The sequence below is a fragment of the Halichoeres trimaculatus genome, unplaced genomic scaffold, assembly GCF_033239565.1.
Source record: "Halichoeres trimaculatus isolate MK-OKI-2021-1 unplaced genomic scaffold, fHalTri1.1 fHalTri1_scaffold_16, whole genome shotgun sequence".
Classification (NCBI taxonomy): Eukaryota; Metazoa; Chordata; class Actinopteri; order Labriformes; family Labridae; genus Halichoeres; species Halichoeres trimaculatus.
Window position 1 is genome coordinate 22,995,649 of NW_027437194.1, and position 27,418 is coordinate 23,023,066.

At 39.4% G+C, this 27,418-nt stretch overlaps 1 protein-coding gene across 6 annotated transcripts in view; it reads left to right on the plus strand.

The window, feature by feature from the left end:
- Nucleotides 1-27,418, plus strand: part of camk2b2 (calcium/calmodulin-dependent protein kinase (CaM kinase) II beta 2) — a 60,229-nt gene that overhangs the window by 14,453 nt on the left and 18,358 nt on the right. For 4 of the 6 annotated variants that reach the window (XM_074690739.1, XM_074690741.1, XM_074690744.1 and 1 more), the window contains exons 6-14: nucleotides 4,534-4,606; nucleotides 10,105-10,207; nucleotides 13,157-13,240; nucleotides 13,345-13,439; nucleotides 13,548-13,670; nucleotides 15,204-15,287; nucleotides 18,065-18,107; nucleotides 20,004-20,075; nucleotides 22,712-22,746. In XM_074690739.1, the coding sequence (XP_074546840.1) occupies nucleotides 4,534-4,606; nucleotides 10,105-10,207; nucleotides 13,157-13,240; nucleotides 13,345-13,439; nucleotides 13,548-13,670; nucleotides 15,204-15,287; nucleotides 18,065-18,107; nucleotides 20,004-20,075; nucleotides 22,712-22,746 (712 nt within the window). Of the gene's footprint in view, nucleotides 1-3,741; nucleotides 3,815-4,533; nucleotides 4,607-10,104; nucleotides 10,208-13,156; nucleotides 13,241-13,344; nucleotides 13,440-13,547; nucleotides 13,671-15,203; nucleotides 15,288-18,064; nucleotides 18,108-20,003; nucleotides 20,076-22,711; nucleotides 22,747-27,418 lie in introns of all 6 variants that reach the window. The other 2 variants (XM_074690740.1, XM_074690743.1) reach the window with 1 other exon arrangement.

Genomic DNA, 27,418 nt, shown 5'->3' on the forward strand with positions numbered 1-27,418 from the left:
GTCTTTACTTTTCAGGAGCTGTATTGTCATTAGTCTTTATCCAGTCTCTGATGTTCATGCCGAAAGAAAAAGTCAGATGGAACTGTGTCGTGATTTAAAATGAGGCAGACTCTGCTGTTAGGACGTCATTTACATTCACTCCAGTGTTTCCCGTCTGCATTTAGGTCGCATTTAAAGAGTTTAATGTCTGCTCAGAAGAGCCCTGATAATTATCCTCTGTGCGGAGCAGGCCTGCCTGTGTTTGTTCCTCTGTATTCTTCAGCTTTACTTCCATCTTCTTTTCTTTTCTTCCCTCTCATCTGCCTCCATTCTCTCTTGTTCTCTTTGCATAAATTATGTGTGTGTGTGAGAGCGAGTGTGTGTGTGAGAGCGAGTGTGTGTGCGTGTCACTCGGTGTGTTTGCGTGTGGGTGTGTGATTAGCACGGCTTGATTACTGTCCAACAGTATCTCACTGACAGTTTCCTCTCTGTACTCCATCTGCACACACTCTCCCCCTCCCTTCCTTTCTGTCTCTGTCTCTCTTTAAAGGGCAGGTTCACCCAAAATACCAAAGGAGCATATTTTATCAGTGAACCTCTTGTTTTTTCCAAACATGTGGGGTTTTGTTTGTTTGCATACAGGTTCTGAAATGTGTGTCTCTAAAAATTGATAATGAAATAATTGGGGTTTTTAAACAGCCTTTAGTGATGACCTCATTTTATAAACTTAAGTTTTAATTGTGTTTTGTTGTAATGGCCCATTTATTAATAAATATTCAAAACATCATTATCAGCGCCTCGCAGATCTTTCTACTTGTTATGAGCTTTAGGGTACAATTTAGAGTAAGATTCATGACAGAGATGGTGATTTGACTGCTTTATGCAAGTTTGTACAGAACTCTTGGTCAGATTGGTTATTTTTATGGTTTTACAGGGCAAAATGTTGATGTCCAAAGGGGGTAAAAATGGTAAACCCAGCCATTTGAGCACCGTAAAAACCTAAACAGAGCCTACAGTTCTCAGCAGTTCAACTCTCAGCTGTGAATCTCTGTTGCATGTCTTCCCACACTCTTTATTCCCCATATTTCTTGTCTCCCTCCAGCTGAACAATCAAAAAAGGTAACCACCCCCTCCCAGAAAAAAAAAGTAGTAAAGAAAACAAACTGATCCGGTTTTCATGGCTAGTTCCAATTTCACAATACAGTAGCGAGCGACATACTTACGACTTGGACTGTGGCATCTACCGGCCAGAGCATATCCACCAGCCCCACTTGAAACCTGATTGGCTACCAAAGGTACCATCTCCCTGAGTAATGATGGACATGTGTGAACTATTTGAGCCGTGCTGTAACAAACTGGCTGAAGCTTTCTTTGTGTTTAACTAAAGCATTTTTTCCTTTGTCACGACCTTTAAATTTGACTTCTCCTTTTCTAGTTCTCAAAGAATTAAACCAAGACAGTTTGTGTGGTGCTGAGTCAAAGAATTACAGACAGGATAGTTATATTTGATCATTTAATATCTGTTGTGAAGATCAGAGATAGAGGGTACATAGTTTGTGTACCCGTCAGTGCCCTGGTCAAAAATGTTCTTTACACATACCTGTGTCTTTGGTGTCCCTCCTCTGTGTCCCTGCAGTACACTGCAGTGCTTTTAGCTTTTAGCTCTAAAGTAGAAGGAGGTGATTAAGAGGAGCAGGTAGTGCAGAGCGGCTCTGGGGAGTCTGGTTTGGTTTGTCTCGCTCCTATTTTCTTGTCATTCCCCACCAGCATGTTTCAGATTGTCAGGTTTTGTTATGTCAGTTTGGGCTGGAGACTTCCTGTCATCCACTTATCAGTTTTCTTTCTTCCTCCTGGTTCAGAGACGCTGGAACTGATGGCTTTATGGCTGAGCACCTCCTTGTCTTTTGTTTATTCAAGCCAGCACCTCCAGTCCTTTTTTTGTTTGACTTAGTTTATCATCATCTTAATTAAATGTTTGGGGCAGATTTTTAGTTGAGGAAAAAAAAAACTTGTTTTCTCCTTGCTTATTTTTATGTCCCTTTTCAGTGTGAGAGGTTTTCTTTTGCTTGAGGAGACTGAACCAAGTTTAGACACTCAACTGATGTCTGCTCAGCATTCGCAAGTCAGTAATTGTCATTGTGAACAAGTTATTATCAAACAAAAAACTGATGAACTTGATAATGTGTCCAACAATGAAGTAGGGCTGAGTACCGAATTAGATACTTTTATAGGTACCGACCGAATTCTGTGAAAAGTACCGTGTATCGATTCACCTAAAATCAAAAGGTACCATGTTTAGGTACCTAAATGCATCCTTGTGACTGTGAGGGAGTGGAAATGTAAGTGATTTTCCACGCAGGACATAAACACAGCATTACTAGGTGGTATACTGAAGAATAAATATGTTAAATTGAAAAAGTGTATACTTTATAATTAAATAAATTGATATTTTTTACGGCATAAACACAAAAAAGTACCGAAAATTGGTACCGTTGAGTACTGGTACTGATTGCCACGTACCAGGCATCGGTACCATATCGTTTCAAATGTGAGAGGTACCCATCCCTACAGTGAAGCCAATGTATGAGTACAAAAAACTGCAGTTCCTTCAGGGTCCACTTGGGGCTGGCTTCAAAGGCTTAGGAAACTACACAAATATCAGTGTAAAATAGAGCTCTTCTGTTTTATGATATTAAGGCCGACACTTGTGGATGACTGTGTATAATTTGTGACTGAATTGATGTGAAGGTGAGTGGGTTTTAGCTTCTGGTCTTGAGGTTTAAAGTAAGCCTCAGCTCCATCTTTTAACCTGTGTGTGTGTACGTCGACTCAAAGTTAGAATGGGTTACCATTTCTAGTACGGTGACTGTCGGGCTTACAAAGAAGCTGGTGGGTGCCTGTGTCCATGCGACTCTCTGTAACACTCCCAGCAGAGATGTGCCTTTCACTGCTACTGTTTTATTGTGTTGCATGATGGGGAGCATTTATTATTCGTTTGAAAGGCTCTACAGATTCACAGAGAGAAGCAGGAATAATTCCAGAGAGAGGTTTGATAAAATATGCTGCCTTCTGCAAGAGTATGTGCCAGGAAATAATTAGTCAGTGGCATGCACCAATGAGCGTGCACCAAATTTCCTGCACCCCTCTTAAATGGAAAATAGATATGCAGATATTTTAATACATGTCACACTCTGCAGCAGTGTGTCTTTCTCTTTTAAATATGTTTGAATAATCTGCAGCCAGCGCAAAGCTGACACAAAGGCTGGACTGAAAGTGAAAACTGCAATTACAGATCTGGTTTGACTTCAGCACCACGGACAGCGCCCGGGGTTTATAGATGCAGAGCAGAGAGCGGCTGCTGCTGTTTCAGAGCCACATTTAGGAGCACAGACCTGAGCCAGATAACAGATCAATGAGCAGGCTGCATTAACAAATTCATCTAAACAACCCCCCTGCCCCTGCACGCTCCCTGTCTCCCTCTGTCTCTGCTCGGGGCAGCAGGAGGGGGTAGTTCAGGTCCACAAAGGGAGGCGTGTTAGTGGAGTCTAACTTACAGGCAGTGACAGCATGAATCTCAAACAGAAATAAAGCCTGTGGGGATGAAATGAACATATGAAAGTGTTTTTGTTGTTGTTCTGGTGTTTGGTGAACTGACCATGTGACCTTCCCTCCTCCTCTGATCTTAAAGCGGCCTCTTCCTGTCACATGTCCCTGGTGCTCCTCTGTATTACTGTCTCACACCCTGTTGTTTTGTCTCCACAGTCACTGTATCCATCAGATTCTAGACAGTGTGTCTTACACCCACCAACATGACATAGTGCACAGGGACCTCAAGGTGTGTGTGTGTCTCATTGTGTTGCATTTTCCCTGCACCCCTCTGTAACAAGGGTTGCTTGTGTTTTTTTTATTTTCTGCCTGTGAATCCAAAAGAAAACTTGCCTGTGCCTGCTGTCTGTTTGTCTGTCCGTCCGTCTGTCTGTCTGTCTCTTATTTGTCTGCTTGTCCCCAGGTTTTGCTTTTGGGACTCTTGTTGCACTATTTTGGACAGCCTGAACTAGATTTCCTGTGGCTCCTTGCAGAATATGCAGCACACTCTTGAGAAAGAAAGCAAAAAAGAAAGAAAGAAAGAAAGAGGAGCGAGTGTGTAAGAATGGAAGTGGGAAACAGTAGAGTTCAGTGGAGTAACAGCAGAGTGCTGTGTCTACTTGAAAACCCGCTAAATGTTTGGTGGACTGAATAAATTAGAAAGGAGAATGTGCAGGTTAGACACAGTGCCGCCCACATGGAGCTGCAGCTCACTCCCACACTGCCTGACTAATGTTTGGCTCCTTCCTGCCAGCAGAAATAGCTCAGCGCACACCTTCTCCCTGCGTAGTTCACAGACAGGTTCACTCTCACGCTCGACAAATCATTCCTCTATTGAAAACATGTGTGTGTGGGTGTGTGTGTGTGTGTGTGCAGGCTGTATTGAGATGTTGCTGCCTCTGCATGGATGTGACAGTTGGGGGCTGAATGTGCTCAGACTAACCTGCTCCCCCTGCTGTTTGCGTGCAGTCATTGCATCCAGCAGATCCTGGAGGCCGTGCTCCACTGCCATCAGATGGGGGTGGTACACAGAGACCTCAAGGTGAGTCACCTGCAGGGGTGTGTGTCTGTTTATGTGTGTGTGTGTGTGTGTGTGTGTGTGTGTGTGTGTGTGTGTTGGGAGGGATTTGAAGCTGTGTGTTGTCTGCGTCTGACTGTTGCACTATGGTAAGTAGAGGCAGAGCATTTTTAACGCCAGCATGTGTGCGCATGCCTGCAGGCCTGATCTCTAAACACGTGCATGGGTGTGTGCCTTCTTCTGTTTAAACTTTGCATTACTTTTGCATTGAACTGTGCATTTGAATTTAGCTTCTGCCTTTCTTCAATGATCAGCGATGTGTGAAAGTGTCAGAGAAACTAAATAGCAGCTGCGATATCGTGTTCCAGGTGAACTTAAGTGGATAAAACTCTGACTTTTGAGCCATTAGGTAAACATATTAGCTCAAAAATTCACAGACTTGAAACTTTAGATCAAAAAATAGTCAAGTGGAAAACTATTTTTCAACCCTGTAGTGGGATTGTAACATAAATTTATAAATGTATAAATGTATTTATTAAATATATATATAAATATTATTATTATATTATATTATATTATATTATATTATATTATATTATATTATATTATATCATATTATATTTCATTATATTATATCATATTATAGTATATATATATATTTATTTAATATAAAGTACAGGAATTATAAAAATATGAGCTTTATTTAGGGTAAATTTCCTTAAATTGTTTCACACATAAAAGAAGAAACAAACTGTTTAAACTTCACCTAACCCAATGTTGGTTTAAAGCTACAAAAACACAGTTCTTGATTCATAATTTAGCTTTATTAAATCTCCTTAACAAGCAAACCTCAACACAGGCAAAGGTGAAAAATGATTCAACCTTATTTAATTAAAGCAGGGGTTCCTTAAGTGTGAGGTCACAAAATGTCATCCAAAATCAAAATCTATTTCTAACTCCATAATTTACCCATAATTAAAAGACATAAACAGAAATAGAGGATGTAATTCAAAACCATGCAAACAGCAAATGTTTGATCTGACACTGCTACTTTAGGGGTTGCTGACTTGAACGATTGGGAACGTCTGTGTCAAGGGAATATTTCAGTATTTCTTTTTTATGATCAATTATTAATTGTTTTTTTGTCCAGTGGCTTTGGCATCGTAGTCATACAATAGTAGTAGCACATCCCAATTATTAACGGCACCCCCCCTCAACGACCACCACCTAATCCAACCCACCTCAGATGGCAGTGTACATGAAGCAAAATTATTAGCGTGGTTGTCTAAACCCCCTTTAAAATAAATAAATAAATACAATAATAATAATAATAATAATAATAATAACAATAACAATAATAATAATAATGATAATAATAATAGTAATTTAAAAAGCAGATAAACTAGTTGATTAGTTAAATTGAAAAATAAACAAGGAAATATTATTTTTTCCCACCCTCTTATAAACATTAACACATGTACCAACTGATACATACATTTATCACATATTCTCATACCCATACCTTCACTTACATACATATCAATGTATAAACACATGGAGATATAAACAAACAGTATGTTGTATATTACAATACATACTTAATCTGGAGCTGGTATTTTTAGCTTGACTCATGGAAGCACTTAGTTACAAGCAACTGCAGCACAGCACATATGCTTTACAGAAGTAGGAACTTTAAAGGGATATTTCAGTATTTTTGAAGTGAGGCTGTCATTAGAAGGAGTGTGAGCCTGTCAGTTCAGCCCCCTCAGTAAGAAACAGCTCACAGGCCTGGCTACAGATCCCTGCAGATGGAGCTGAGTCTGCAAAGACGTTTAGCTCATTTTAAGAGACTCAACACTCACCATCTCAATTTGAGTGAACGCTCTGATTGTTTCTGCACTGTATCTGCAGCAGAAGGACACGTTAACTTTGAAACATTTCATTTGCACTTTGCATATTCACAAATACAGCTTTTAAAAACACTCTAAGAGATAAAAAAAAAACAGTTTTAACCCACTAGAGTTAAAGTGAAGTGTCACGAAAAGATTTTCCTGATCCATATTTCAAGAAGAAAACAATACACTGAGTCCCATAGTTTAATATTCACAGCACACATACTGTACATTTTAATGAAACATCTACTTCCTCCTCTGTATCCACTTCTTTCACTTGATATTACTGCAGAAGGACTTTATGACGACTTTATCCTACAGCAGTGTATTAAAGATTTTCATACAGAGAAGAGAAAATGTCTGTGATGATTTCCCCTGTGGAGGTTAATAACATCTACAAAAAGAAAAGACACCTAAAAGGAGACGTTGTTTCTCCTGAAATCAGGTTGAAAGTCCTGTACGCCTTCAGGGTAATAACACCTATTATATCCAGGATCAATATGTGCTCTATACACTGTGGTCTTTTCAAGTGTACTAAAGCTCTTTATTTGGGGGTTTTTAAGGTACAAATAAAGTCTTGAACAAAGCTGAATATATTCTTTTAAGTGAATTGTCACATTTACCCTTTTTGTGCATCAGTAAGGGAACAAAGCAGCCAGATAACTTCTACTGGTCTCTTTTCTCCTCACTGTGTGTGTGTGTGTGAGTCTGGATTGAGAGTAAAAACAGTCTGACCTTTGTTACAAGGAGGCAAAATGCCAAACAACACCTCCCAGGATGCACCTGCTCCTCTGCAGATCTGCTCACTTTGTGATGGAGAAACTCACCAAAATATAAAACTAATGATGTGTCCAAAAAGAGGCTCTCAAAAAGTGAAGACGAACAGCAACTCTTTTAAATGTTGGGAATTTCAAATTAACAGTTTGGAGAGAAAATGTTTATATCAAATTATGAGCTAATGCTCACAAATCAGACTTCCTGTAAAGAGTAAAGTTTGACAAAACTCTACTTAAACCAAAGTTCTGTAATGCTAATCAATTTAAGTATAATTTCCACCTGTAACATACGAAAGAAAGCCTTAGTATAGATAAAAGAAATGAAAACATTGGCTTAATAAAAATGAGGTTGAGATTATGAGAGAAAAGCCAAAGATGATTAGAAAATAAAGTGATAATTTTGTCTGGTTTGCAGAAATATTTCATCATTTAAAAAAATTATCACCGTAAATTCTTATCTCACAATTTCAATTTTGAATAATTCAGGAATTAGGAGTGATGATAGCTTTATTTCTTTGACTTAATGACTTTCCACCTTTAGACTCAGGAGAGCTTGCTCTTTCCTTATGCAAAGCTATGCTAAGCTAATCCTCTACTTCATAATGATCACACAGACTGAAAACTAGCATCAGTCTTCCTTTAAAAGTTTCACTAACAGAATAAAAAAGTCACTCATACTTCACTTTGAGTCTAACAGAGTAGAAACTCGGCTCTCAGTGTGTATTTTCTCACCCTGTTACCTGATGTTACCTGATGTTACCCGATGTTACCTGATCCTGATACGTTGTGTCACCCTGTTCATCTGTCAGGCCAGCAGAGGGCGACTCAATGACTCTCCTGCAGCTGTGGCCCGGCAGCTGTTTATGTGCCGCTGTGCTGAAATGACTTTTGGTTATTAGCACAAATCAATCACCATCAGGGTTAGCTGCTTATACAACGGGAGCTGAAGTCTGTGTGTGTGTGTGTGTGTGTGTGTGTGTGTGTGTGTGTGTGTGTGTGTGTGTGTGTGTGTGTGTGTGTGTGTGCGTGTGCGTGTGCGTGTGTGTGTGTGTGTGTGTTTGGGGTTTGTCAGATTGCTGTTACATCAGCATCTGAGCAGCAGGGACACGGCTGATACAAAAAGACAAGCTGTGTTTGGGCTTCCTCAAGCAAACATGGAGAAAAGGCCCATACACATTTTTTTTAAATCCAGCCGTCTGTCTCTGTGTGTGCGCATGTGTGTGTGCATGTGTGTGTGATAGAATATGTATGAGTGTTGCAGGGAGTGTTTGTGCACTACATCCCAGCTATTCTTAGTCCTCTGATCTGGGTTTAACTGGTTTCATCTCAGTGCCCTGTCACACTTTCTGCTGCTTTTTCAAAGGAGAGGTAATCTTTCTCAGCCTGACGCGAGGATGGGCCTAGAGGGCAGCTGAGGAGAGCTCAGGGCCAGGCTGTTAGATTTACACTGACCACTGACTGTAAAGTGGCAGTTACTACCAATAGATACAGAATCAGGACTTAACAGGGATGCAGGTCGTAAGGAAAACAAAACAGATCATAAAACACAAATTATTGATCAGTAGATGCAAAATGAGGCGTGAAAATGAAATGGACACTCAGGATGAAGAGATTACAATATTTACACTGAAAGGGTCCCAAAGCTTTGGATGAAGAGAAATGAAATGAGCACAAATAGATGTATGGTGGCCCTCAAGGGCAACTGCAAAAAGACTTAATTGAACACCAAAAATGGCGACCAAAATGAAAAAGTATTTTATCAAATGCAAAAAATATGTACATGAGTATTTATCTCAAACACACACACACACACACACACACACACACACACACACACACACACACACACACACACACAAGACAAGATCATGAAAACATCTCACAAAATTTGAAATATTTCATGAAATGCAAGAAAAAAAATGTAAACTAAAAAATCTTTCTTTAAAAAAATCTTGGTACTATGTTTGTGAATGTGTGTTTTGTTAACATTTTTTTTTGCATTCCATGAAATACTTCTGTTTCTGTCATGTTAAATCTTCATTATTTTTAAATAATAAATTATTTTCTAGTTTTGTGACTTTTTTTTGTGGAAAATACAACCTTTTCCTAGCCCTGTATTGTGTTCTCTGGTTGTAAAATGTTTGCAAATGTGAGCCTCAGTTTACAAAATAAAATAGCTTTAAGGAAAAATACAAAGAAAGAAAAAGGTTGGAACAAAAAAAAAAACGAGAAATGACCATAAAGAGACAAACTGAAAAGTGAAATATGTCCACAGTAAAAAAATAAAACAAAGATAAAAAAACAGACAAGAAATTTTAAAAAGGTTATTCAGTCTTAAAATCAAAGACACACAAAAATTCTCTTAAGACACAGAATTTTGAAATCATTGCACTCTGATAAGCTAACAATGCCTTTAGTAATCTGAGAAATATAAAGACCCGCACATAAACACAACAAAATCCCAAAGAGATGCAGAAAAATGCAATTTGTATACATTTTTGTCAAATTGTTTCAAATAATGAGACTAAAATGATTTTTCTTAAAAACATACAGGGGTGTAAATAACATTAAAGTGGACAGCTGTAGATTATGTTATTTAAAAATGATATTCATTGGCCATTTTCGAGGTAGGAGTATCTTCAACATTTATCATTTTTATTTCTTATATCAGACAGTTTGTTACTGTCAAGAATCATGCGCCACATTTTTTAAGAAATGTAGAATCTAAAAGCGAGGGGAGAGCGAGGACGTTTACAGGGTCAGAGATTTAAAGATTAGAAAATGAGAAATGACTCCGCTGTCAGGAAACTTTGACTCATGACTCTCTGTTTTGATGTTCATGTCAAACATGCAGCCGGAGAATCTGCTGCTGGCCAGCAAGTGTAAGAACGCAGCTGTGAAACTGGCCGACTTCGGCCTGGCCATCGAGGTTCAAGGAGACCAGCAGGCTTGGTTTGGTATGTTACACTTACACACACACGCTACACACACTCATACACACATTAGAACACATGAATTCCTTTCACTGTAAAACCTTTGACCATGCAGCTGAGAATCTGAGAGAGTCAGTGTTTTCTCCTCACAGTCTGTTTCCATCCTCTTCCTCCTCCTCCAGTTCATCTTCCTCTCTCTGTGTTTTAACACGAAGGCTTCTGCATCCTGACAGCTGTGATGTGCTGCGGAGCTGTCACGATGATCTGTAAAACATTCTGACAGATAAAAGTGTTCAGACTTTACAGACTGTTCATCCATACTGTGTTGTGTTATCTCCTGTCACTGAGCCCATAAATCTGGAAAACAAGGAGAGACTTGTTCTTCCTCACGTATCGACTGTTTAGACACTAAAGTTTCTGACTGTATTTCTTTCATCTGAATCTGTTCTGATCATCATTCTTGTGTCAAATTTTATACTCAAGCTAACAAGAAAATGACCTGATTTTCATTGAAAGCATCTGCACGGCTCGTTCCTGTTGGTTCGTTTGACTCTGAGCCAAACTGAAGAGTTTAAATAAAGAGGCTGCAGCGGGCTAAAAGCTCTCACTTTACATCATTAAACTACATTTTCATAATGACTCCATGGACTGATAGTGACAGTTTGTCTTAAATTATTCAATAACTGCTGCTGTGCAAAATCTTCAACATTAACCCTTCATACCACTCACTCGTTATGACAGTGAGCAGTGCATCACAGTTTTAGACTCTTTCTTCTTTCCCGTAAAGTCTTGCTTGCAGTGTACGTTGTTTTGGACAAAAGCATCTGCTTAGTAAAGTAGTAGATCCAAAACTCCTGTGCTCTCTTAGACAAGGTTATTTAAAAAAGGGTTATTGTTATATTTTTTGTCCAAGTCCTTAATCCATACCTCTGGTGCCCTTGTCATATCTTAAAATGATTTAAAGCTTTAAAAAAATCCTATTTTTAGCCTACAGCCTTTTTTAAGCTGCTGTCTCTTTAAGGCTCCCCACTCCACAAACACCCTTCCCCTCTGATTGGTCAGTTCTCTCAAGGCCTGTCAGGGGTGGAGTTATGGGCAGACCTGAGTGTTTGAGGTCTGCCTCCCCAACGTTTCATGAACCAATTAGGAGATCCTTATAAATCATCAGTTTTTCCTGGTGAAGATCTGGTGCTATTTTTAGAACTAGACCAAGAGCGTTTTGATCATTTAACACACAGATTGAGGGATTTCTTTAATGTATGTATTTGTAGAGGCTTGAAAGGTTAAGTCTGAACATCCAGCGTCATTACTTTATATCCATGACTAGAAAAGTAGAATACACCCTCTTTAAACAAAGCTTTATCACTTTTCCGTCCCTTTTTACTCCAATTTCACTCTGAAACATCACATCCATCACATCACCAAAACTGCCTTATACCACCTGAAAATTATTGCTCATCACAGCCAAAAAACCCTCGTCCAAGACTTTACCACTTTCAGACTCAGTTACTACAATAGCATCCTCTATGCCTTCCTTCCAAACAGCTCAACAAACTACAGTATATATATAGAACTCCACCACCTGCCTGCTCACCCACACCCTGAGACCACATCACCCCTGTCCCCCAAAACCTCCACTGGCTCCATATCAAACAGTGAATACTGTACATTTTAAAACCGTCTATAACCTGCCCCCCTCCTACCTCACTGGCCTGCTCCACCACTACACCTCCCCCCATATCCTCATATCTTTCCAAGCCCACCTCCACTTCCTACCACCTGACACCAAGCACCAGTCTGAGGGTACAGAGCTGTCTCTTCGCTGCCTCCACTCTCTGGAACGCCCTGCCACTATACACGCTGCTCGAACCTGTCCACTTTCAAAACCCTCATTAAAAACACATCTGAAGATCTGATTTTGATGTATGATTGCTTGTAAATGTACTTTGGTCTTTTGTTTCATGTTGGTCTTAACCTGCTGTTTTATATGATGTTTTTAACCTCAGAGTGCTCAGAAAAGTGCTTTTTCAATAATTTAATAATAATAATAATAACAATAATAATTATAGTATTATTGTTTTTATTTTTCATATTTTTTTTTAAGTAAATAGACCCTAGTTACAATAACTGAGACTTCACTTTTAACATGGAAAATTGCTCATCTATCTCTGCCTACATTGTTTCATTTTCATGTTGTGTTTGAAAAACTTATTGTTGGTTAAAAGTAACCAATTTAAAAAATCAGAGACCTCCACTGACACGTAAAAAAATCACCAGTTGAGAATGGGGCACACCAGCTACTTTCCTTGTCAACAGGTTAAAGTTTTGTTAGTTGAGTGGAGCCTTTGAGGAGATCGTTTTGACTTTAGTTATTAGTAAAGAAAAGTTTACATGATCATAGGAAACAATATTATTTGGGTCTTGGAAGATCTTTGAAGATGCGCTGAAAATGGCTGGCAGCTAATGAGTTAAAGTCTGGCAATAAACTCAAAATAGAAAAAGTTAAGGCAGAAGTAGACCAGGAACTACTGTGTCCTGCCAGGTTATGTTCTGTTTTCATCAAAGAGACTTGGGAGAGAGCAATGTAGAAATGGTTCCCAGTTTAAAATAAACATCCTAGTCTTAAAAAAGCACAAATTTACTCAAAGTTACGTCAGTGGTTTAAGTGAGCTCTTGATAGATGATAAACAGAATTGTGGTCTCATGTTTTAGCAGCAAATAGTTCTATTCCTTGAGAACCGGATATCCGTTTTCCAAACTGCTCTGTTTAAACTCCTGGTAACCTCAGGCCTGTCTCTTCATAAAATATCACTTCGTGTCCTTATTTTCTCAAGTCTAAGTTTGAGAAACGCACCCTGTACTGACACATTTCTCATTTTAGGTCCTCAGTTTAAAAGAAACCAAGTGTTACTCCTAGAAATGTAGACCCTGATGTGGGTTTGCTCTGTGTTTTGTGTGTGTTTGTGTGTTCAGGCTTCGCTGGGACTCCTGGCTACTTGTCTCCGGAGGTTCTGAGGAAGGAGGCGTACGGTAAACCTGTGGACATCTGGGCCTGCGGTGAGCTCTTTGTCTTGTCTTTGTGTATTTATCACCACCGCCTCCTCGCTGTCTTCTCGCTGTCTTCTCGTCACTCAGACAATGGTTGTGTGTTTTTTCTGTAGGTGTGATCCTTTACATCCTCCTGGTTGGATATCCTCCCTTTTGGGATGAAGACCAGCACAAACTGTACCAGCAGATCAAAGCTGGAGCATACGATGTGAGCTCTCCTCTGTCGCGATCATCCTTCTTCTTCCCTCTCTTTGAATCAGATGTCATGTTGATTATATGTGTGTGTGGGTGTGTGTGTGTGTCTGCTTGGGTTTAGTTTCCCTCCCCAGAGTGGGACACAGTGACTCCAGAGGCTAAAAACCTGATCAACCAGATGCTGACGATCAACCCAGCCAAGAGAATCACGGCCCAGGAGGCTCTGAAGCACCCATGGGTCTGCGTAAGTCCACACACTGCACATAGGAATCAATATTTCATGAGAGCGACTTTTTGTAATTTGTAAATCCTCTAAACAGCAAGTTTGTGAACATCTGTCCCAAGCTGCCAAATATCAGCACCATCTGTTTCCAAACATGCGATCTCTGATACTCGCTCGGCTTATCTTCAAAGATTTGTCGAAGAGGAGGGCAAAAGAGCAACTTATCTCCGAGGATAAGCACTTCGATTTGCTCCTCATCAGCTCAGAGCGCTCCCAGGGTGCTCTGATACTTGCGGAGGAAGTGTGTGCAGAAAGTTAAAGATGAAGTGCACTTTTCTCCAACATCCATCAAACAACATGAGGAAGGGTTGAAATACCAGGTACATTCTCCAGACGTGAAACAACAGGATTCAGCAGCTCACAACAAAGAAGTCTTTAACACAGATTGTACCGATGCCAGCATACGCACGGGTGACGACCTCGACAAGATCTGAAAACACACACCATCCCACACACACATAAAACTAAATACTACAAATGTCCAACACAGAGCCATTGTTCTGTGGTATTCAAAGTGCAACAACTATATATGACTGTGTCACCTCAACTTTAAGTCGACTGATGAGTGAAACAGGTGACTGGAAATCAAACCAGATAACGAGGTTTAGCCCAGAAAGTGGAAGCTTCCTGTTGTAAAACACATTTACATAAAAGTCAAAGAAGAAGAAGAATTTTTGTATTTTGCTTAGTCGGGCATCAAAAAGAATCTGTACAATGATTTAAAAGACAAACACCAACATACTGTTTACTTTCATCACTTTCATCATTCGTCAGTTTTGGCGCCCCACCTTCAGATGGATTAGTCCATCGTTCAAAGCTTCAGCTGAAATGGTTATTCATAGTCAGATAATTGTTACTAACCAGCCTCATTTTAGAAGAAAGGTAGAAGTTCCAGGTTTCATTTCAGTCAGGTCCTGTCCTGTCAAAAGAAGAATCACATATTTATTTAGTCATATTTGGTGGTTTGGCTCTGATGGGAGCTCTCTGCTGTTTGAAGTACCTATGATGAATGCTTGAGCCTGAGGCAAAAACATGAAATAAAATGTAACACTTAAATTTAGATTAGATTATAGAAATGCTGTTTTTTTTATTTGATAACTCCTGCATGAGTGTAAGTGTAAGAGGACCTTTTCATAGCAGGTCTTGTTCATGTGACAGAGTATCATTAAATGACCGTTCTGCTTTCTTTCTGCTGCACAGCTGAACACTTCCATCAGTTCATTCCCTCCGTCAGCACCTCGCTTTCCTTCGCACGTCAGAAGTTAAATTTAAGGTTGAAGTCTGTCAGGACACCGTGACTCGGATCTGGATGTTTTTAGCTTCAGGGTTTTTTTTTTTTTTGTCAAAGATGTCGTCACCTAAAAAGCCTCAGAATCAACACATTTCCAGAGAGTGGAGTCTCTCCGACAGCTCCTGCCCACAGAAACCTGTCACTGTCAGAGCTCCTCTTCTCATGTTTTATTTTCAGCGTCTCTCTTCTCTGTCTCCCTGCAGCAACGCTCCACGGTGGCCTCCATGATGCACCGACAGGAGACTGTGGAGTGCCTGAAGAAGTTCAACGCCAGGAGGAAACTCAAGGTGTGAAATCGCTCCAGTTTTTCCCATTAGCTCCTCCATCTTCTCATGATGATGTCCACGAAAAACATCACTTTTCCTATCCATCATTTTCAAATCTAAGCCTCCAGGTTGTAGTTTTAACCTCCCTTTGACTCTTTACACCTATCGTGCATCAGGTCCAGCTTAAAATTGTACATCATACAGGTATCCAGTACAGGTGGATGTTTCCATCTGTCTCTCTTGTACCCTTACGTCTATCTTTGCGTCTTGCTCCTCTATTTCTCCTCCTCTCTTTCGATCCTCTTTCATTAGATTTGGTTCTCTCAGACACTTTTCATTTGGAAACTCTTTGTGCTTCTTCGCTTCATTCAGCCAATAAACCACAGCCACACAAAGAGCTCCTTGCTCATCCATATTTGACTGCTCAAGAAAGAAAGAAAGAGACCAAACAGAGAGATAATGCCGTCTCTGGTCTGTGAAACAGAACGCAGCTTTTTCACCCCAGACAAACATCAAAGCTCTCTTTCAGCTGCTTCACTGATTGATTTTTAAAAAAATATATTTCCTTAATTTCTCTGAATCGATGATTTGTGCCAGTTTCAGCCTCTTGATTTGATGTTGGAGAGAGTATTCTTTTCTTTGTGTCATAAATCTGGTGGTGCACATGAGAAATGAAGAGAAATAAAAAGAGAAAAAGCTAATAACAAGAGCCAGAGAGGCGTCGAGAAAAAATTAGGGCGATATTTGGAGTATGTCTTGTTTTTCTGTGAGGATTTGAAACCTTGATTGTTTTTTTTTTATCAGTTGGGCAGTCAAATGATTAATTCTCTAAACCATGACTAACCGCTGGGAAGAGAACAGGAATAACATCAAACACGGGATCAGCTTGACTCTAATCATAACCATTCGGCCAAACTAGTGTTGATAAGTCATTTTTCCATCGTTATTCATCTTTTAAAAAGAAGGTATTGTACTTTTCTGTATCCTACAAACAAATGCAGTTACCAGACATGGGTAAAGCTTCAAGTTGAGAGACGAAAGTGTGTTAAAGTGATACCAGGATAAGACACTGCTCTGAGCAGCTTGTTCAACAAGTCACATGAGAATTATGTGAAAGAGATGCGAGATTTACTCAACTTGTGACATCACAGATTGGGAAATCTACTAAGAAAAGCATATAAGACCCCATTCACACGTTTCATCTGAAAATGCTAAAACGTAGTGAAAATCATCTGCGTTTACACAGGAACACAGAGGGACTGAAAATGCTGTAGTAAGCATGCCAGGCCTGTAGTTGGTGCTATAACTGTCTTGTCCAGAAGCCGCTTTTGGGAGATCTCCACTGAAGTAGAGTTGAGCTGATCAGCTGGTGTGTTTGGGAATACTAAGTGCAGAAGTGGAGCAACAGATGCAGATTTTGTACAAAGACAGTCAGTAGATTCAGCAGATTGAGCAGCACAAGCACAACATGGTAGTTCCTGACAATCGCAACAAGGGTACAACAGTACCCTTGTTGCGATCGTGAGCATAGACAAATACATGTATGTGTATATGTCCATGCTCGTGAGGAGCCGAGTGCGACGTCAGCGTTTCCACTGAAAACACCAGCTTACCATTTGCATGGCTATGGTGTCGGCAGCGTTTCAGAAAAATCCCAATCTGCAACAAAACTTTTGCGTTTCACCCTGAAACCGTTGTGGTGTAAACGGCCCCTAAATCACACAGACTGTGTTAAACAAGGACGTGGTCTCTGTGATGCTTGTGAAGCCTATCATCACTGGGCTTTGAAGAGCCCTACGTTAATTAACTTTGAGTGAAAGGTTGAAATTAGTGTTTTTAATGACAGCAGTCTGAGACAAGTAAAGAAATCTCTGAGCACTACGTCACATAAAGCCAACACAGATCTATCAGGACATCATAGAGAGCCTAACACCCCTCTTTAAGTCCATATCAACAGCGTTTCTTGGCAGTGTCTTGTAAGGATCAACTGCAGAGCTATAATTTCCCCGTGGAGTCACTTCAGCTCATCTGATTCTGAAAATGAGTCATAAGTCTCTACATAAGTTGGCTAAGCTGTTTGCATTTGTGTTCAATACATGAGTACATATGTGCATGCATATGTGCTCGTGTGAAAGCAGGAGGGACAGCGGGCCAGCAGGCTGACATCAGGCGGATTAGCTCCACTTGTAGGCTAAACTCTGAGCTGGTTGCTCAAACTCAGAGTGCTTTGGGGACATTTTAATTTTCCTTGACACTTTGTGGGTAGTAAAGAAGTGTTGTTTTCCACCACAGCAGCAGCAGAAGGTGAAAACTTCAGCTGCATTCAGCAATGTGCAGTTCCCATGCAGATGTGTAGCGTTTAGCTTTTAGTGTCATCTGTCATCACCACACTGCTACCCTGTTAAAGTGTTTGTTTTGGTGTTGTCAAACCAGCTAACACAAGATTTATTTACCTAATAGTACACTGTTGTTTCTGTGAATGTTTTATAACAACCTGATGAGGAGACAGGTGTTCAAACACAGCTCCATGTGTGCACTGTTGTATAGGATGCAGCTCTCTTCTTAGATGGCTAAAGAGGTGTATAAACTGTGTCTTGGATGCAGGATTTTACAGCTATTGGGATAAATGTGATTATGTTTGTGAATTAAGCAGCTATGACTTCAATATGTTAATGTTATTTAGGTCGGCGAATGTGCGTAGTAATCTCACCTCCTTACACACATTATAGCGATCTTTCAGCTCGCCATCTTCACTTTTACTCATTTGGCCCTCATCTCCTCTCCTCTCACCTCCGCAGGGGGCCATTTTAACCACCATGCTCGTCTCCAGGAACTTCTCTGGTGAGTGCAGCTCGTTGAAAAGACTGGAGTGTAGAGAACATGTCAGGTCTCTGAGGGGGAGAGGAGGACAGGATGACATGCCATCTGTCTTCTGCCATCTCTTCACACATATACACACAAACACACACACACACACACACACACACACACAAACACACACACACACACACACACACACACACACACACACACACACACACACACACACACACACACACACACACACAAACACACACAAACACACAGCAGGTTGATGGGCGTTAGTGTCAGAAAGAAGTAGGAAACAGCTGAGATAATGTTCGTTTCTATAAACCGTCTTATCCACGTCTCACATCTCATCTTATAGCAGGCTGAGTTTTCAGAAACAAACATCTGATTGAACAAAATGTACAAGACACATTTCTGGAAACATGGTGTCGCATTTGTCATTGTGTAAAACTAATCCCTTTCTGACGGCAAAGTTAAACTACCAGAGAGCAAGTGAGAAATATCTCAAAGGACGTGTCAGCTTCGAAACAAAATCTGTTTATGCTGCTTTGGTTGATGAATTTGAGGTAGGAATACATTGTTTGAAGGGTTGTTCAAGGGGGGTTTCAAGATTTCATACCATTTAAAGTCCTCTGCCTTTCCTAGTTTAAAGTAATTTGTCATGTTTAATTCATTGTATTTGTGTCTTTGTGGCAAGTAAATTCTTTTTTGCACAGTTATAGGAGGCAAAATTGTGATAATGTACATATAAACTGGTAAAGTTATTATATAAAATATCTAAAAAAGCTCACAATAGCAACAAGATAGATACGTTCATTAGATTTACAGATTAAAAGATGGATTAAGATGAAGTGAAATCATGTAAAATAAACAGTATAAGAAAGCTTACAAAATACTGTTTTTTAGCGTCTTTAATTTGAGTTATTTATAGCTAAATATACAATTCAAAACCAACCACAAATGCGAAGAAATTTAACTCCAGTTCAACATACAGGTTGTTATGATGTGATAAAAACAAGTCTGTTTTTTTTTTTTTTTTTTGTTAATTTCATTTTACTAATGTGTTTGTTTTGGAGAAGGGAAGGCTTGTGGGTAAATCAACTTTAGGGACTTTCCATAAAACTTTATTTTGCCCCCTGCTGGACATAAGAAAGAATGCAGGTTGGGTTCACCCTATCATGTCGTACATATCATATTTGATACATGAGTTTCAAAGACTTTTATTTCATCAAAATGATTAAAAAAAAGTTTCCTTTAAAAACGGTTGAAAAACGTATATTTGTAGTTTGCTAAAACATCAGTGGGAGTAAAGAAACTTGTACCTTGCCAACCTGTGCCTTACACGTGTTTGTATTATTTTCGAACTGTAACACTGCATCTAAATTGAATCCTTTTGTTGCAACAGAATATTTTGAGGTGTAATTACAGTGTGACCTAGCTATTCACGCTACCTAAAGCACCCAGAATACATCACCCCTGGTGCCCTTTGTGACTCTGATGTCCTTTAATAGGTGTTAATTTACCAGAGAGTAACGTCAAATTAAGCAGATTGATAAGTCTCCACAGTGTTGGATAAATGAGGAAATGAACTGCCCTCATTCTTGTGGTACCTCGTAGAAATCTAGGACATAACACACCCGGCCACAAGTGAGTTCAAGCCCAGTAATGACAGAGAGTCACCAATCTACTGAAAAAAAAAAACAGAAAGAAGAGAGATGTAAGTAGATGAGGGAGTATAAAAACAAATAAACATGAAGAAAAATTTTGAGTTGAATTCTCTGTTTTGAAGCTTAAAGCTAAAAACAGCTGACCCTGATTATCACTGGGCTCATCCTTTAATCAACATGACCAAATTATAAACACTCCTCCTCCTCCTCCTCCTCCTCATCTCTGTGCTCTGTGTTTCAGTGGGTCGACAGACCACAGCCCCTGCCTCTGTCAGCGCCGTGGCAGGAACCACCGCCGGCATCGTGGAGCAAGGTAAACTCATCATTGCTTCCCTGTTTCCCGTCTTGTCTCTGACCCCTCCTCTCTTCCAACTTTACATCCGATCCTCTCGCTGAACTTGTGGACATGATTAAATGGAAATCCCCCAGAGTCACAGAATCACACACACTCTGACGATCCCTCAGCTTGTTTTAATCTCCTCTTCTAAATCTTTTTCCCCCTCTAATGCTTCTCAAATGTTTGCCAAGGTAAGCAGCCTCTTCTCCTCTTCTCTCCTCTGAAAGCAGAGTGTTATTACTGTACATCTGAGGGTCCCATTAAGGTGAAGGGTTCTCTGTTGTGCAGGTCCCACAGGCCCTGTAGGGAATCAGGACGAGGTGCTTGGTGTGTGTCCTGCAGCGTAGATTCAGAAAGAGGTCCTTTTGGGTACATTCATATTTTAAAATCATAGTTTTGGTGCAAATTTTGGAGTCTGAATTATAAAAAGTTTGAAAAAGTTGTTGAACCGCAGTAAATTGCATCTGTTGGCAGCTTTAAAACAGGCTGTTATGGCTACGACATCATCTGTGCATCAAGTTGTTCTGAAAAAAGCAACAAAAATATACGTTTTTTTTCACTTTAGACTCTTTTTAGACAAAGCGACAGCAGTTACTTAAGTTTCTATATTTGATCTTGCAGGATGTGTTGGGAGTTGGTATTAGGGATGCGTACCAAATTCTGTCTGAAGCATCGTGTACTGATTCATGTAGAATTAAATGGTAGCATGTTTTGGTACCTGTACGCATCCATGTGACTGTGAGGAAGTGGCAGAGTGTCATGCTAGACGTGAACACAGCATCGCAAGGTTATATATTGAGGGGAAAAAATGTTCAATTGAAAAACTTTGAGATTTTGTTATTAAAAAAAAATTAACATTTAATACCTCGGAAACACACAACAGTACCAAAAATTGTTACCACTGAATACCAATACCAATTGCCAGGTACTGGGCATCTGTACCGTATCGTTTCAAATGTGCAAGGAGGTACCCATCCCCAGCTAATAGTCTGTCCCAGGACTGATCATCATTTGTGGGGTTGTCATGTGTTTTACAAATATTAGACCTGGGCCGATAACAAATTTTGCTAGATGATATATTGTCCCACAATTATTGACCATAAACAATATTATTGACAATATTATTTTGAGACCAAATTAATCACTAATATGAAAATATATATCATAATAATGCAATACACCCTTTTAAATGCAAAAAACTTTTGTTTCTATTGAGTATTTTTTACAAATGTAATTGGAATATCAGTAACTTTCAAATATCCCAAAAACAAACAATAAAAATAGAATGGGCGCTTAATCAAAAATTGCACTTGAATAAAAATGCTGAATTTGTTTTGTGATGTCGCAAACTATACTCTCTCTGCATGCCCCAAACTGAGGCAACTGGACTGTTCAGAGTTTGTGAAGTTGTTTCTCGTCTCATTCATGAGGCTTCATCAGTCTCATCAGCTTCATCCCAAACTACAAAAACAAAAACGCACGCACATAGCGATATAATGAGGCCAGCAAAATTATTGAGTTCATTTCATCTGTTGAACGATTAATTGATTTATTGACTATTGGCCCACGCCTAACAAATTTTGTGTTAAAGCTGAACCAACAGTTTGAACATTTAGGTCAGATAATAATACAAAAAATTCCAAATGTGTCTGCTGGTTTTAAACAGTGTGGCACAAAGACTGTTTCTGGTTTGAAAGCCGTGTTTTAATCTTTAATATGAAGGTTATTTGATGGAGAATCCTTCTCTCTGTAATGTTTTGGACTCTCAGACTTTACCATCCAGCTTGTTTGTGACACTTGAGTTGTGTGTATTCGCCCCTCCGCGTCACACTGCAGCCATTACAACCTGTTTCCCAGCCATCAGAGGATTTGTGAGACATTTTTCACCTTTTAGTCTTTAAGAGCTGCAGGTGTAAAAAAAAAAAAAAAGGACCGAGCCCCGGTCTGAGAGCGCTCCTCTTTAAGTGATGACCTCTGGATGATTACACTCTGTTATATGAAAGCATTATTTACATTCCCTGTAATGATTTTCTGACTGATCCATCCCACTCCTGAGATTAACAAACCCATTATCACATACCTGCATCTACAGTCGGCGTCCCTCATGCACTCACTCTTAATCCCCGCTCTATCCGGGCCTGCATGTGCGTGCATCTGTGTGTGAGTGTATTTGGATTATATGGAGAATTAGTTCGACTTTTTTCCCCTCATGGCCGATGTGCTCTGCTTATCTAATGCTTTGGGCAGTGGATCAGGGTTAGGAGGTGCCAGTTGGATGGAGGTTTTTTAATGTGGGCTGTGTCAGTGTGTTTATTCGTTGGGGTTTTTAATGTCTTCTTCCAGGACGGAGGGAGGGTTTCCTTTTTTTCGAGAGGGAGGGATGAATTCTGGACAGTGTTGGAGGACAGGACACGTGGAAAAAGGAGCACTGTCACTCTTTTTGTCGTCTGCATGCTCAGTTTTTGCAGATTTTGACCTTTTGATGAGCAGGTGACTGCTTTAGCGGATGCATGCATGCTTCAGAGTGCAGCTTTAGAGAGCAGTGGTCATCTGAAGGTGTATGATGTGTACTCTTCCATCTGAGGGTGTGTCGTTCTGCCTCTCTGCAGCAGCCAAGAGTCTCCTCAACAAGAAGGCTGATGTCAAGGTAAGCTAGCTGGTTCATTCCCTCTTTTATATCCTTGGCTGCTTTTTAATTGCTTGGACTGAACTTCTTTTATTATTCCATAAATGTTGCAGATGAATGCGGCTGCAGATGTGATTTGACTTTGTCAAGTGCTGCAGCGACTGCTTTAACATTTTGAAGATAATGTTTTTGGCCTTAAAGAGACAGTTAGCTTTATGTGTGCGTCATTTACTGCCCTGCACTTTCTCTTTTCTCTCTCATGTGATAAATCAATGCTTTTATCCAAAGTATTGGTCCTGATTTTGTTTGTTATCCTACATATTGTGAGCTGTTGTGTTCTCACTGAGGAGTGTTGGGTTCTGGGTGAAGTTTTCAGGTTAGAAAGTCAATCCAAAGAAAACAGAGAAATAAATAAACTTAGAGAACAATCAGTCTGATGTAGATTAAACCATTTAGAGGCTAAAATATTTGGCATTAAAAATTCAATTTTCAAGAGTGTCCAAGCCAAAATAGGCAGCAGCACAGGGGACAAAGTTCCTAACAGATAAAAAGCAGCCATACATATAAACATAGTACAAAAAGGTCTATAAAGCTTTAAAATATGGAAAATGAAAGAATAAAACAACACTTTTTTCAAATCAGTCAACACCACTGTGAAGTTAACACCCAGTGGAGAAGAAAAAGTTAAAAACAATAAATTTGTTCTGGAAAAATGAATGACATAGCAATTTCTAAGGAGCTATCAAATTTCAGACGGACTTGTAGTTTTTTAATTTAATGGGTCTATATAGAATAGGTCCGCCATAAGCACAGATATTTGAAATAGTTTGTCGCTACTAAGAGTCAAAAATATGAGAGGAAACAGCAAAAATACAACTCAAAACATACTTTTAAACTTAAAACATGGAAGAAAACAGTTACTAAGAATCTTTAGTGTCTTATCCAGAAAATTTAAACTTATACATTTTGATAATCATTGGTCTTTACTGACTAACTGATAGAACATAAGGCATATCTAATCTACAAAAATATTACCAACCGGAGGAATCAGAAAGTTTAAAACACAAGATAACTAGAAGATTGTGAAACTTCAGTAAAATAGGGTGCATTCATTCACCTGATCATGTGGTATTTATTAAACTGAATAAGATAAAAAAACACAAGAAATTTAATGCTGAAGTCTTAAAGTTGGTGTTATGTACAAGAATTATCTCAAGAATAAACATCAGTAATTATGAGATGCTAATATGAGAAATCAAACTACCTGAGGAAAATGGAAATCCCTCTGTTACACGCTCTTATTTTGAAAGGTTGACTGTGACTGGCTGTGTTTCCTCACTTTGGCACAGCTGATGCTTTGCATCACCCCACTGCAGACCACAAATATTTCCCTGTGCCAAACCAAAGCTCATCAACATATTGCTTTCATTTCCTGACGAGAATACTGAGACTGACTCTGCAGAGACTCCGTCAGTCTGATGACATCAGTGCTCCTCTGTTAGCGGCTCTGTCGTCCTGTCAGTGTTCGGAGTCTGTGGCTCTGTCTGTGAGCAGAATGGGATGCACTTTGTTGTGGCGGTGTTCCTGTGTGTTTGTGATGTGTCTGCTGTGTTGTCATGCATGTGAGCTTGCATGAGTTGGTGTGAAGTTTCTCTGTCAGTCTTGTTCACGCAGAGCGTCTGATATATCCTGAGGGTACAAGATAAAACGTTTGTGCAACAAAACGTCTTGATCAGTCTGTCTTTTATAAACATGCATAATGTTTTAATACACAAACCCTCTGCAGATAACTGCTGCATCCAAGATTTGACTTTCCCACTAGATATCACGTCAGAGATGCTTGTTATTTCCAAGACTAGTGGTATGTTTCTTCCATCCTTTAGAAAATTGAATCAGTTTGAACTGTAGGTATAAGATTGTTGCTTGTGTGCACAAGGTACTGAACTGGTCTTCTAGATAACTTGATTTTACCAATGCAAAAGTTGCAGGATTATTACCTCTGCCAAGGAGGTTATGGTTTTGGGAGAGTTTGTCTGTTTGTTTGTGAACGACATAACCCAAAACCTAACGAAAGGATCTTGACGAAGTTTTCAGGAAATGTTCAAAATGGGATAAAGAAGAAGTTTTTAAATTTTGGAGGGGAACCTTTATCCTTGTGAGATAGGGCTGTTTTCACCATATGTGTATATAACTCCACCATAAATGGTTGGATTGTTTTGCAAAACAACACAAAACAAGGTCACCATAATTTCTGACAGATGTAAAAGTACGATCCAGATCCTGGCAATATTCTGGATACTAAGATCCAGAATATGAAATATGTACTGGGTCATCATAATTTTCAACACTGTGAGGAAACAAATTATCGTACGAACCTGCAACTAACACCAAATTGTAGCAGACAGTCTGCTGAAAGGAAGTATAACAATTAAGTAGGACTAGTGTTGGTGACAATCACAATATGCCTGGTGGAGGTCTGTGCTCTCTTTTCTAGTTTTTAATGTGCAGAAGTTAAGAGGGGGAAATGTAACATATGCAGAAAACATATGGATCAGATTGTCTCCATTTCCTTAAATTTTGTGCACAAGATTTAAATCTTGTTTGCTCAAGACAAATTTATACGTCCACAAAGTTTGAATAATGTTCAGACAGATTTAAATCTTAATGCATACAAGCTTTAGATCTTGTCAGATAATTTCCAAGGCCCGTTTAAGATGATTTTTAAAACTCAAGATAACTTCTAAGATTATTACCTGCCCATGGTACTCACTGAGATCTATAACCCTCTGAATCTTGTTGAAAATAAAATATTTTCTTCATGTTTATGAATTAAATTTTGTATGGATATGTTCAAAGAATGTAAATATATGTCATATACTATTATTATTATAATTTCTCTGCACCAGATAAGACAATATTCTCTAAGGGTTTTAGAGTCTTGTAGATGTCAGAAACCTGCAGAGCCAGTTTAAAAACATTAAAGAGAGGAACATCAGATCTTTTCTCTTCCCTTGACCTGTTTCTCAGTGACACACTCTCTTTCTATTAACCTGCATCCTCCCTTCATCCTCTCCTCCTTTGCTCACCCCCCGTCCCTGCTCTCCTCGGGTGGCCTGATGCTAATCTCAGATTATTTCCCACCAGATGATTAAACCGCCGTTACGTAATCGCAGCTTCTCCTTTGCTGCACCCTGACGTCACACACAGCCACTCCACCTCTATCTCTTTCTTTGACTGAAACACTTGTCTCTGTTTCTAACAGCTCCCAGGGAATTTGTCCTTTATTTTTATTGCTGAGCAGGTGGTGCTAAAGAGGCTTTTTGATTATCACGTTAAGTGTTGTTTAAGAGATCTAATCTCTTCTGATACTAAGGAGTAACGCTGAGGAATACAGGCACACACTGAGCCTCACAATGGCTGCTTTGCTTAGTTGCAGGTCAACAGACATCTGGGTTAATCCTGGCTGAATTTGGTCAATATGTTTCATATTTTCCCACTAACATCAACATCACTGTATCACTGCTATAAGAGCAGATATCAAACTGTGAAAGTGTCATTCCAACTCTTTAAAATCAAAGTCCAAAACCTCAGAGAGAGATATCTTGGTTTTTATTTGCATATTACGTAACCTGCACACGTAGCCTGACATGCACCAAAATTTAACAAGTTGTCCAAACAATGCAGACGGCAAGCTCTGTGATTGGTCGGCTGAGTGGGATCACATTTCCTGTATTTGTGCAATGTTTGATTCCCCAGACATCAGCTAAACATTTCCTCTCCGCCCTGTTTTCCATCTGTTCTTTTTGATAGTTTCTGTTTGATAAACATCAGTGTATATCAGCTTCAGTATAACGGAATGCGCTCAGAGTCTCTGAGGTAAAAACCAAAGGAGGTCCTCGACTTATGTTGTTTTGACTTTACAAGGCCAATAAATATAACTACGTAAGAAAATAGAGAAGGTTTTGAAGTTACGCCACTCTGTTCGTAAGCTCCATGTGATGTGTACTAGTTTTTGATGCGGAGTGCGCATAAATATATGGAGTGCTGCGCAGCCATCAGCACGGTCCACTTTGTCTTGAGTCTAGACTATATTATACATTAGATATTTGTTTTATTCTAATTGAAATGTCTGCTTTAATTGTCTGTACTGTTTTTCAATGAATATGAAGTGTAATATATGTATATGGATAGTTATTCAGAGATTTAGGGGGTATTTAGGGTAAAAATCCAACTTAGGTGGAATTTCAGGTAACGACGCGTTGTAGGAACAGAACTCATTCGTAACTCAAGGACCGTCTGTGCTGTTTAAGAAATGGACGTTGTCTCCATGACACCTCTACTTAAACTTGGGATCTTAATGTCTACTTAACCAAAGAGTTAGAAAAACGTCATCCCCTGTTCAGTGTGTGCCAATAGAGAAATTAGCTTTTCAGACTAAAGTCATTTTTAGTACTAGGCTGTAAACATTTTTATATCTGCTGTGAAAATGGTTTTTTTATGGCTTGGTGTGTGTGGTTTCTGGTATTTCCAGAGCCAACTGCAGATTTTAACACTTTCCCGTTGCCTCATATTTTTAAACCAGAAGTTGTTGCTTGGGTTGAACTTGCAGAAAAGATAGTAGGACCTAAAATTGACAATCTGACAATTATACATACCACAGACACTGCCCTCATGTGTTTTGGAGGAATATTGC